General features: G+C 46.9%; 1 protein-coding gene across 6 annotated transcripts in view; it reads right to left on the reverse strand.

Annotated features, from left to right (window-relative positions):
• Positions 1-12,453, reverse strand: part of L3MBTL3 (L3MBTL histone methyl-lysine binding protein 3) — a 78,323-nt gene extending 65,870 nt beyond the window's left edge. Inside the window, exons 1-2 of one of the 6 annotated variants that reach the window (XM_054280179.1) lie at positions 12,391-12,453; positions 2,335-2,446 (exon numbers count right to left, since the gene is read on the reverse strand). In XM_054280179.1, coding sequence (XP_054136154.1) covers positions 2,335-2,436 — 102 coding nt within the window. In that variant the 5' untranslated portion in view covers positions 2,437-2,446; positions 12,391-12,453. Of the gene's footprint in view, positions 1-2,334; positions 2,447-9,768; positions 9,786-10,271; positions 10,330-11,007; positions 11,092-12,051; positions 12,125-12,300; positions 12,360-12,390 lie in introns of those variants that run through there. The other 5 variants (XM_054280182.1, XM_054280181.1, XM_054280178.1 and 2 more) reach the window with 5 other exon arrangements.
• Positions 12,454-12,957: the final 504 nt, after the last annotated feature.

The raw sequence follows: 12,957 nt of genomic DNA on the forward strand, positions 1-12,957 counted from the left end.
ATAGCCACAATTGAAAAAAGCACAAACCAGTGGTTTATATGAGATTATTATACTTTCCTGCACTGTTCCCTTTTGTATTGCTCAAATACCGCAATACTATGGTTCCCTTTCACACAATGTTGCATATTAAAATAGAAAGAAATTTTGAAAGCCTGGACTTAAAATACAGAACTGTTCAGGGATGTGGAAGCTCATCATAGCTTTGGCTATCATCATCACTATGACATGATGAAGTCTGAAATCCTGAAAGAAGCCAGAGAAACAAATAATGAAGCAGCAGCCCTGGACTTCAGAAGAGGTGTATGTTGGTTTGTTCAGAGATCTGCTTGGCAGGATCATACAAGACATTGTTCTAAAGGGTAACAGGCCCAGGAAATCTGTCTCTGTCTCCCCAAGGACTTCACACCAGGAGAATGAGGCATGTCAATGTGCAAGAAGTTAGGCAAATGTGGATGAAGGCCAAGTTGAATGAACCAGGGACTCCTGACTTAGTTCAAAAAGGAAAAGGAGGTAAGCAGAACGTGGAAAAGGAAACTTCACAGACAAGGTACGTAGCGATATTGCTGCAGTGTACAGTCATGGCATTAGGAAATCCAAAACTCAGCCAGAGAATAAACTAGCAAAGGGAATGAGAAAGGCTTCTCTATGAGTACAGGCAGGAAAAGTAAATTATGAAATTGAAGAGAATGGCTGATGAACTGAAGGGCAGGGTTGCTGGTCTATCTAGACCTCAATAAGCTGAAGAAGGCCATGAAGGTCCACCAAAGCAGGCACTAGGCCCTGCCCCTGGAACAGAGCCTCTCAGTGCACTAGCTCAGAGCAGGGGCTGACTATCTGAGAGCAGCTCTGCAGAAAAGCTGTGAGCTGAACATGAGTCAGCAATGTGCCCTGGCAGCAAAGGTGGCCAGGAGCACCCAGGCTACCTGAGCAAGAGGGCAGCCAGCAGGACAGGGGAACACACCATTCTCCTCCAGTGAGTACTGATGTGCCTGCTAGGAGAAAGGCACTCTCACACTGCAGCAAGCCCACCAAACCAGGCACAGGCTGTGGAAGATGACATGCAAGAAGCTGACTGACTTAAGAACAGGAGAGATTTCACTGCACTCTTCCAGCAGTTAATGGGAGGATATAAAGGGGATGGAGCCAGGTTCTTCTCAGATGTGCATGGGAGAAGGACAAGAGGCAGCAGGCATAAGCTACAAAAGGAGATATTTCAACAAAGTATCCATAAAAGGAAAAAAATTACTGTGAGTGTAGAAAAATGCTGGAACAAGTCACCCAGGGAGACTGTGGTATCTCCAGTCCTGCAGATAACCAAATCCTGAGCAACCTGACCTAACCTGCCCTGAGGCCTGGGATGCTCAGTCTGGGTGGTGGCCTGAAGTCCTCTGCAAAGAAAATGATTCTGTACATTTATTCTACTGTTCTGTGACTAAAAGCAAAAATTCAAACAAACCCACAAAACAAACAAACGACCTAACACCAACACAAAAACACATTCACAACATGTATGTCTCAAATTTCAAACATTTTTTTTAATTTTTACTTCAACAATAGAAATCCTATCAGGTACCAAAATATAAAAATTTGTTTTAAATGCCACACATTTTCTTGTGAGACTCCTTTCAAAACATAAACTACAAGCAAAATACATTAGTTTTAACTATACAAAAATATTGACTTTAATCAAGAGAAAATAGGTACAGGACAATATCTAATATCAAAATTGCAAGCACAGCAAAGGATACCTTCTGACGACAGATAAATAAAAAGAAACTGAAAACGAAAGAGTTGTGATTCACTTCAGGAAACTCAACTGGTGTGAGAAATGTAAGCAAAATTACAACTCTGATATAATTCAAATGTCTAAACTGAAACTGGCTCAGAAGCACTCACTTTATTCATCTTTCTAGGCACCCACATGACAAAAGCATAGCAAAAATAAACTATTTTTAGAAATAAAAAGACCTAAGAATGTGAGACTGTGAGAGTCAATGACAGTATGAAAATTCTTAGTGATACAGTAATATAATGCTCTAAGTGGACTGCATTTTCACACTTTTGAGATTTCTTTGGGATTTTGTGCATTTGATTAATTCTGTCTGTATAGTGAGGCAGTGCTAATTTATGCCTTCCTACAGGGATGACGGCTGTCTGTGCCAGCACCACAAACTGAATCAAGAAACTCCAGAGCTAAAACCTAACAGGCTACAGTCTCTTAACTCAGAACTGCAGATTCATGTTTTATTCATAAAAGCAGATACCTACACACCAGCTTTTCAAATGCATCCTTTTGTCATTTAAGATTTTTATTGAAAAAATTACGTATCTTACCTTTAGGTCACTTCCTGGCAAAGTACCTATGCCATCCTTCCAGTCCATTGCACTAAATACATCAAACTCCTGACCATTTCCACTAGACGCAGATTCATTCATGATGCATGTACTGGAAAAAAAAAAGAAAAAGGTTATCTGAAAATTCTGTAAGTGGTTTAATGCTTATATCATCAGGTCTTTCTTCTAATGCATTTCACAGATTTGTATCAAATGCTTCCCTCTGCACACTGGCAACGTGGACAACTGATGACAAGGCTGATAATATACATGATGTCATGAAAGTAAGGGGAAAGCTTTCTGAAACTTTGAAAATAATACCTGTTTCACACACTAGGAGGCAATGGGGCTGTACTGGAGAGAAAAGAAAAATTTCAAACTGCAAATAAATTGACATGAGGAAAACATGTCAAGTACACTTAAAAACATCTGTTCTAGGAAAGGCAAGACATGACTGCATGCCTCTAATAAATACACTAAGCACTGATTAGCAGAACTGGATTTCCTTAATATTGGATAGCATGCTGATGTGAATGCTTTACCCAAGTTCAAAATTAAAATTTCAAAATTAATTTGAAAATTTGTCAGTTTCCTGGTCTGACTCAGGACACTTGAATATTCTTCATCTGTTTCCATAAAGATAAATTTTGAATTGTACTTGTTAAAACTTATTTCCATGCTAGAGAAGCACACCAGAGAAACCTACTGCTTTGCAAGACTTGACTTTACTGGATCCCATTGTTTCAGAACAGTGAGTGGAGAGAAGATAATATTTACTTTCAGAAATAGTGCATCTGGACATCCCTTTCTGTGATAAAGAATTTGCACAAGCAACAGAAGGACATTGCATTTGCCTCTGGTCCCTGGCTTCAGCTCTCCACTTGTCATCATCAGTTGCACTGAACTGCAAGTGTTTCTAGCAGCCAGCTGTGACTGCCACCAACTTCTTCCTTTCCCCTTCTCACAAACCCAGCAATCTTTAAATCTGTGGCCTGGCACCTAATTTACTATTTGTGCAATGTGGAATCTGACTCATTAACTTTGTTTCTGAAGAACGGCCACACTATGCCTAGCAGCTGAAATAATCTGTGGCAAAATTAGCTGTCATTGTTTGTGAACTATTGGCAAAACCTCACCACTTTTGAAATTTGCACTTTCCGAACTTTTTGGAATGTAAACTCTCTGAACTTTTAAACGAGCACTTTTTAAGCCTTATACCCCATCTGGAGACTGCAAACTTTTGCTGCAAGTATCAGTATTTGAAATTAAAATAGAGAACTTCCTCAAAGTTTAACCTTGTTTTCTAAAGCTTAATTTCTAACTTAGGTCCCACTCTGAATCTGCAAATACTTTCTGGAGATCTTGACTTTTCACCAAAAAAAGCCACAAGAAACCCAAACAAACAAAAAACCAACCAAACAAACAAAAATGTGCTATTTGTTCATTCCAATAACAGAAAAAGATGCAAACCAAGCAGAAATAAACTTTGATTATCTAGAAGCTTTTTATTGAAAGGTTGAGGAGAAAAAGTCTAAAGTTTGAAGTAAGAAGAACCAAATGATTCAATGTGTCTTTTCCACCTTTAGGTAATTCTCTGTGAGAAAGTATTGAAAACCATAACAAAAAGGTACTAAACTTAACTTAACTTAGTTGCATGAAAAACAATTGAATTTACATTGTATTCATCAGAAAAAAAGTATCCATCACTGTAACATCCCCACTACAGACACATACTAGTTTGGTTTGGGGTACACAATTTGAACTCCCTTTCATTTCTCCTTGGTTTCCTCTTCATTTCTAGCAGAAGTGAATAACACCTTTCTCCATGAGTTCTTTCATTATACTACAGCAACTACACAGTTATCAACAATATAACAGAAGCTGGACCTCAGTTAATATCCACTGCTAAGAGTAAAAGCCTTTGCATTCCCCTTTATTTCACAAGATAGGCAGTGTTCACAGAATGCTTTTTGAGCAAACCTCACGTTTTTCACATGACAAGTTTGAAGTAAGAAGAACCAAATTATTAAATGTGTCTTTCCCACCTTTAGGTAATTCTCCGTGAGAAAGTATTGAAAACCATAACAAAAATGTACAAAAATTCATTTAAAAAAACATCAATAAATCTAAACAAATTCAGTGCAAACTGAGAAATTCCCCAAAGCCATAGATCTCATATTTTACAATCCCAGGCAAATACACCACCCCACCTCAGGGCAAGCTCCTGCAGCACAACTTGGGATCTCTGCTTGATCTGAGTTTCAGGTACCACTGCAAACCAATTCAAGCAGGCTTGAGCAAACTGAACTGCAGCACAGCGGCAGAGGCACAGGCCTCCCCTCAAGAACACAAGACCCAAGCTGCTAAGGAGTAGCTAAAAAATGGGATCTCTCCAGGCACCCGTGAAGTTTTAAGGACACAAAACATGCTGGTTCAAGCACATTGGTGGAACAAGCTCCCCAGGATTAGCCTGGCTAAGCAAACACAAAGCTGTGTACTGCATTAACTGAAGTCTCTAAGTAATCTTAAATTATCATTCTATTTAGAGGACACGTCACTCAACCCTCCTGTGGTTTATTACAGAAAATATGCTCCAATGATTTCTGCAGAAGGTATGACAGAAGTTGGGAAAAGGCTTGGAAGGCTGTGGAGAAATGCTACCTCTCAGCAGCTGCTGTAGCACAGAGCAAGGAGCATTGGACAGCACAGCTGCTCCATCACATGCTGCCATCTCCCATAGTGCCACTCCCATTACAGACACGAAAATTACTTGGGGGCTGGGAAGCTGAGAGAGTCTAGCCTACTTAGGCAGGGAGCAAACCCTGAAAGGTAATGAAAAATTGGTAACAGAAATGTTCAGGGCATGCTTGTCTCAAGAAAACATACAAATTCTGACTTAATTGCACATAAGAAACTTTCCTCAGGTAACAAGCAGCAATAATGATACATTCTGGAGATGTCTAAAGACATCCATTATTGCTTTCCTTTTGAAATTAACTCAATGTCAAAGGCACAATCTGTGTATGTTTCACATTCTGCAGCCTTCTGAAGTGTTCTTGGTGGGAATGAAAAGGTCACAGGGCAATGCAGATAGAAATTAATTTACAAAAAGGAATCACTTTTAACAAAGTATCTGTTTCCAGCTTTGCTGACTTTGAACAGATGAAAGATAGGCCTACATCCCTCTACTAATGATAGCAAGAAATAAGATACAGACCAGTAAAATTGTTACAGCACCATGGTACTAAAAAAGGAAGAACTCATTGCAACAGCTACATCTAAATCTCAGAACAAAGAAAACTAAAGAATGTCTTATCTACGCCTTTAATTTTTTTGTTTTTAACGCTCTGATGTAGTTCTTTGAACTAGTATAACTCTTTCTATATGGATCTGGTATCATTTCTGCTGCGGCACTCCCAGAAAAGTAGTAAAAATACTAGACAAATAAGGGGCCTGTCAGTGAATGCCACCTAATGTGAAGGAAAGGACATAATAGTAAGTACTCGGAGCAGTCATCTTCCAAAAGCATCTCCAGAATCTGCCTTTAGGGATGCAACTACCTCAGTTCTCACAGCCGTAGGAGAAGTGTGCTGCATATTAATATTTCAACATTAACTTTGTTTCAGACATATGTAATAAAGCCACTAAAATAAACAAGCACATTTAATAAGATTAAGACACATCCTTTAGAAAAACCTTCATTTTTATCAACAGGTTCAATGATAAATGTGTACTTCACAGAGGAGATACTTACTGAGAATAACTGCACTAAAAATTAGATAGTTTCCTCTGGTGAGAGACTGTCTAAAGATATAAAGCAAAGAAGCAGGACAGAATATGCCAATTAGACTTACAAGTAGTTTTTGAAGTAATTATAGGGTTATGTAGTGAATACATCAGAAAGTAGTAACAGGAGTCTTCCTTTCAGTCAGTGATTTAAAAAACTACCTGACCCCTACTCGAATTTTTAACATCTAAGATGCTAACTGTGAAATGCCTGTATGATTTCTAACCAGTGGGGTCAACTCAATACTGGTCACTGGCAGCAGAAAGAGCTCAGCAGTAAAGCCACCAGTCATCATTGCAAGACTGGAATAACATGCCTGCAGTAATTTGCCATTTCTTCTTATGCATCTCTGTGTACTTTTATTTGTACTTTTGAGGATTTCTGTAGCTGCCATGACAAGACAGCCTAGCAGATTTACCCCATACTGATCCTCTCCCCAGGTGACAGCTCCTATGAGGAGACCCAAAACTGGGAACACAGAGCCACGGGACAGCAAGTGACACCAAGAGTGAGTTCCAATGGAAAAAGAGATCCCAAGAGAGACAACATCCTTCTATAGGCAAGCCATGGTCTCTCCTCCCCACTGGACTGGGTGACACTAGCATTGATGGATGTTCAGAAACAAAGGCAACAGGTTAGCGTTTTTGTCCTAATATTATATACATTTACTTTGGACATCTCCAAGGCTGACTGGTGTAGCACTCATGAGCTAAAAGGACACATTTTCCCATATCCAGTAAATAAGGAAAACAAAGTGGATCTGAAGGGAACAACTCTGTGTTCCAGAGCTGCAAATACACCAACTTCTAGACACCAGGGACAAGTAGATACTCAGCTGAGTTTTATTCAACATGTAAGAATGTGAATATTACCAGCAATGACTTTTTACACTCCCAAAGCCACATGAAGCAGAACTACTCCTTGCAATGTAAGTTCCCTATATTTGACAACAGTAATGAGTTCAAGCTTCGTGACAGCAGAAGCAAAGCCAATTGACTGTAAACCCACTGGGGTGAGCCCTGCTTCTCTCATCACAGTCCTCTCTTTGAGCTGGGCACATCTCACACTTGTCTCTTTCTCACCCTTCATATTTTTGCACCAAACTCTTCACTTACAGAAAAACAACCACAACAGGAACAGCGCAGGAAATGGTAAAATTCTTTGATGCTACCCACCACATTTTAATATGTGTTTTTTCTTGTACTTTTAAAGGTTTAATTATTTTAATATTTCACTAAAAGAAGTATTTTCAGTTACCCATTTTCCTCAAAAATCTTATTTTTCATTGTTTGGAAACTGCTAGTTCTGCCATGTTTCTATTCTCTGTGTTGAAAAGTTGTTTGAGTAAATGTCACTATTTTGCCTGTTGCTCATGAAGTTTACTACAAGCAAGGTATTTTAAAGATGAGATATAGCTTTTATATGTATTCACAAAGGGACACAGCTTAAAATTCTTGGCCACTCAAAGGTTGCAACAGAAAAAGGACCAGAGCTCCTACTGATGATGTCCCCTTAGCATTATTTACTCTTTTTTTATCTGTTGCTACTCTTCTGACTACTAGGTGCTCCACGGCTACTCTTTATGTTGACTCTTGCTTCCCAATATTTTGGCTTTAAAACTTTTTCCCTACAGGAACAATGTGACCACAAAAGCATCGAAAAATACTGTGAAGCCTGGGTCTGCACGGGTGGTTAAAGGAGGTTTGTGCTGTCCTCATCCCAGTCTGGTCTCTGTCAGCAAGGTGACACAGTTATTGCTGTACCATTGCTGGAGACTGGGTAACAATTACACACAGCCTTCATCTACTGCCTCATTTTCAAATATCCACAAAACACTACAATAGTTACCCAATACCAAAGCTATTCTGTCATCTAATGAAACTTACCACTGACAGCCTTTCCTTGTTTATAAACAGCCTGTACCTCACACTAGAAAAGTATTTCCTCTGTAAAGCTTTCATGGTTCCCTTATTTCTGCTGTTGCCCATGCAGGCCTGAGTGGAGATTTAATCCACTCAGATAGTAAGAGTTGTACACAACAACTTGGAAATCCTGTGTCTTAAATTCTCTTAAGTGCTTGAGCCAGGCACAGAAAGTTACAAACAACTTCTCTGTTTATTTGTTCCTTCTTCCTTCCTCTACGAAGACACAGCCTGCATTGAATCTTCACACCTCCTATCACCTGACCTGTTTCAAATTGTTATTTCCTACTAAAGTTAATTCAACACACGTCTGAGCATCCCTTTTGTCTGACTCATGCCCTCCTCTTCCTCATCTGTCAGTTATTATCAGCTCCCATAAGCTCTGCTGCTCATAAACAATTAGTTCGCCTTTCCTAGCTCCTAAACACATGCAGCAGGTTACTGCATTTATAGACTTTCCCGTCTCACCCATTCATAAAGAGCTGTTGGCATCTCCCATTGTGATGAGCAGTCCTACTACTGGAGCACTAACAAGCTATGACTACACACATGCTACTGCTTTCTTCAGAAAGGCTCATGCCAGCTCATCACTGATTCCTCACACCCATCACTCACAATCCATCATCCTCCCTACCAGCAGCATCAAAAAACAGACAAGACTAAATTGAACAGCCCACTAAAACTCAACCATCTCTCTTCACAGAACAGGTGATGCCAAAAAACCCCTCAACAAGTTAGAGGAAAAGAAGTCATCACAAGGTTTTGAAACTTTTAAAGTAATACTCTAAAAAACTTCAGTAAACTGAAGGGAAAACACACACCACAAACTAAACCGGCATTTATTACCATTGTCCAGCTGACAACAAGGACCATCCAAGATGATTGCTTCAGCCACCTTCACTAGAGCACCAGTTCAGGAGACCAACTGGAGCACAGCCAAAGCTGCTCAAGCCTCATCGGGAAATAACGCCTACCCGGCACCACCCGGATAAAAGCGGAAAGCTCTGCTGCCTTCAGCCACTACTTTCAGGGAGCTTCTCTCGTACAGATGTTCATCATACACACTTCTGGGAACATGGTAACTTTCCTGGTAAAAGGCATTGGTTCCTGAACAGCTTTAAGATTTGCACTAAGAAAACTGTGTTACAATTCTGAGCACAGACTATTTCCTAAAATGACATAGGCTGAACTTTTTATATCATGAGCTTTATTTATGCTCACCACCTGATTTTTAGCACCCACGACCGAGCATCCATTCATGAGTACAAACGGCAAAAAAGATCGGTCCAGTGCCACTCAACTATACGGAAGAAATAAAGAAAATAGAACAAAACTAAAAGCGTAACTCCAGCTGCCTTTCGCCGTAAAGCTTTCACACGGCGCTGCTGAAGCACAGGTAATTAAAAGACACGGAAGAGGCAGCGACCCGCACGCCCCGGGGGGAGGCTGCCGCATCTCCAGGGGCCGCCTAACGCGCGCACCGCTCCTCGATCCTGCAAACCGCGGGGGCTCCGGCCGCGCTCCCGAGCGGGACGGGCGGCACGGCCGCAGGGAGGGCGCGCCCCCTCCGCTCCCGCGCCGGCCGAGCCCCCGCCGGGCCCGCCCGGAGCCGCTGCCCGCCCGCCCGCCCGCTGTCCCTGCGCCCGGCGCGGCGGCGGCCGGAACGCTGCGGCGAGGCCCGGCGGGCGCGGCCGCCGCTCCCCGCGCCGGCAGCCCGCGGCCTACCAGCAGAGGTCCCTCCTTGGCCAGTTTTGCGGCGTGTTTTTGCTGCACTTGAAACTTTCTGGAGAAAACCCGGGCTCAGGTCCGCGTCTTCCCCAGGCTCGGGCAGAACCGCCGAGACAAAAGCGCCCGCCCGGCTCCTCGGGAGGAGCGCTCGGGGAAAGCGGTTCTCGAGTCTCTCCGTTTCCCTCCCGAATTTGCCTTTTTATCCTTCGCCCCCGCCCCGGGCAATTAAACAGAGCGGGGGAAGAGTGCCCCCCTGGCCCGGCGAGGGGGCGGCGGTGGGGGCGAGCGCGGTGCGTGCGGGGGTGGGAGAGGAACTGGGTGTTAAGTGTTCCTGAGGAAGTTGCACAACGAGAGAGGGACTCTGCTTGTTTACCGGGTCCCTCGCTTTTTTTTTTTTTTTCTTCCCACCCCCCCCTTTCGCCTCCACCCCCCGGGACCGGGATCCGGGAAAAGGAGGTTGCCTCCGAGTGGAAAGGAAAAAAAATTTTAAAAAATGTTACCTTCTCCTCCCTCCTCCCCTCCCCCAGCGCGGAGGAGACGGAGGAGGAGGAGCGGGGCGAGCTCTCTTTTTTCCTAGGGGGCTGCGGGGGCTCGCTCCTCGGCCGCTCGCAGCCGATCTCCGCGCATCCCTCGGCAGGGGAGTCAGCCCTTGCCGCGGGAGGGGCCGGCACACGCCGCCGCCCCGGAGGGCTCGCCCCCGCCCGGCCCCGCAGCCGCCAGCGCCCGGCCCCGCGCTCCAACTTTTTCTCTCACGCTCTCGCGTGCGCCCGCTCCGACGGGGAGGGGGGAAAACCATGGGGGTGGGGAGCGGGCGCCGCCGACGCGGCCCCGACCGGCGCCCTCCGCCCCGGGCGCTGTAGCCCCGGCCGCCTCTCCGAAGCCCCGGCCGGGGGCGGGCGGCCGCTCCGCGGGAGCGCCTTCCCGTCGGCCGCCGCTCCCTCCCCCCGCGACCGAAAAAAAAAAAAAAATCGCTTTCCGCCCCCCACCCCCCCCCCCACCGAAAAAACACCGCCCCACACGCGCTAGCGAGAACAAGTGTGCCTATATCCTGTTGTTATATGCACCGGCTGCGGAGACGGGGAGGGAGAGACGGGCGTGTGCGCGGGGGGCCGCTCCCCCACCCCGGCCGCACTTGAGGCGAGAGCGCGCAACTTAACAGAAAAGCCGCGTCCTATTCCCTGCCCCTGCCTGCCCCCCCCGCTCCCTGCCCCCGTCGTCGGCGAAATACGCACTCACGTGTATGTGCGCTCGCACACACCGCCGGCACCCCGGGGCCAGCCCCCGGCAGCCCCCCGAGGCCGGCCCGCGAAGCCGGCGGGGGTGACAGGCGCCGGCCCCCGCCGCCGCACGCAGCCCGGAGCGGGCAGGGGCCGTTCCCCCGCCGCCTCACATGTCTGCCGCAGCGAGCGCGGCGCACGCACCGCACAGAGGCAGGAACTGAGCACTCGAGCAAAAGACTTTTTTTTTTTTCGTCTCTTAAAAAAAAAAAAAAATTGCTACAAGCTTGCCTTTTTTTTTTTTTTGTATGTGTATGTGTGTGCAAACTTTCCCCAAAATGGCGGAAATTGGGAGATGATTATATTTTAAATATCTCTCGCACACAATCACACAAAGTGCAGGAGCGACGGAAAATACAAACTCTCTGCTGCGCGCTGGTAGAGGCCTTCGCACACGGGCACCCACGGCACATTCAACCGGTATATCCCGGCAGCCGCCACCTCTCGCCGCTTGCGACCGAAAAACCCTTTTTCGCACCCCTCTCCGCTGCGCATTGCCCCCTCGCAGCCCGCACTTCTCCCCGTCCTTCAGCCTGTGCGAACAAAGAGCCGGGGCTGCGGAGGGGGGGCTCGGGTGGCAGCGAGCCCCCTCCCTCCCTCCGCTCCGCTCCGCGCCCTCCCCGCCCGGCGCTCACACGCACACCCGTGCCCCCCCAGCCTCTCCCCCCGCCGCCCGGCCGCGGCACCCGCATCACATTGTTCCCAACAGCACGGCGGTGCCCCGTAAGTGTCATTAAATGGAGCCAACTGACAAGCTCATTGGTGGGGCAAGTCTGCAAAATGTCTCTCCCCTTCCCTTCCCCCTCCCTTCGGAACCCACTACCCCCCCCCCCAAAAAAAGGCCCCCCCAAACACATTTCCACAGCTCCCTCCCCCGTGTATATATATATGTACATACACATACGTGCGTGCGTGCCTGTGTATGTATATAAATATACAGCGCATATATATATACATGTACTCCCTTCATGTGTTTGGGAAGAGAAAAAGAAATACCAGGCACCTCTCTCTTTCTTTTGTTCCTCTTTCACACTCGTACACTTATGATTTAGTGAGATCCCCGGTGCCCCGGCCGCTCCCCAGCCACTTGCGAGTCACTTGCCCACTTTACCCGGCATTAACTTCCATCCTTTCTGCTCGAGGTGGTCGGGGAGAAGCCCCCCTCCCCTTCCCCAGATACGTTTCGTAAGGGAGGGAGAGGAGGTGCGTCTCTCCCTTTATCTCTCGCGCTCTCTCTAACTTTCATCCTCACCTAGGGGGAAAATTAAAACCCGTCACCAGCCTTTGCCATCGCGGCTCCCTAAACGGCTTGCGGATCAGATCGGAACCCGCCGCTCCTTACCCCCCCAAATTCTCTCTTTCTCCGTCTCTCGAGTAGTCCTGACAAATATGGTCCAGGGCTGCGGGCACAGTGAGCATGCGCCCGCGGAGCCAGGGCTGGGGAAAGGGGAAACTGCCGCCGCCGCCGCCGCCGCGGCTCCTCTTCCTCCCTCGCCCGCCCGCCCGCGCTGCCGCTGCGCCCCGGCCGCCCGCAGCCGGCACCCGGCAGCCGCCGCCGCCGCCGGGCATCGCCCGAGCCCCGAACGCGGCTGCCGACACGGGCTCCGGCGGAGGTGCATCCTCCCCCTGATTTACTGCCGACGCTGGAGGAATAATAAGGAGACTTGTGCAGCAGTCGCGCGCTATTTTGGGCGCTTTCAAAAATAACGCCCCGCACTTTTCGGGGAGGGGGAGGTCCGGTCCTCCAGGGTCCCGCCAGGTGCTGCCGAGGTCGGCTGGTGGGCGCCGGGGAACCCGGGAAAGCCTGCCTGTGGCTCTTGGCCCCGTCCTCGGCGCAGAGCAGACCTGGAGCAGAGGCGGAACAGCTGGGCGCCAGTGAGGAAAGTGCGGGTGCTGCGGGAGAGGGGCT

The sequence above is a fragment of the Melozone crissalis genome, unplaced genomic scaffold (assembly GCF_028551555.1).
Source record: "Melozone crissalis strain CALT ecotype California unplaced genomic scaffold, PUWL_Pcris_2 ptg000027l_1, whole genome shotgun sequence".
In the NCBI taxonomy this organism is placed as follows: Eukaryota; Metazoa; Chordata; class Aves; order Passeriformes; family Passerellidae; genus Melozone; species Melozone crissalis.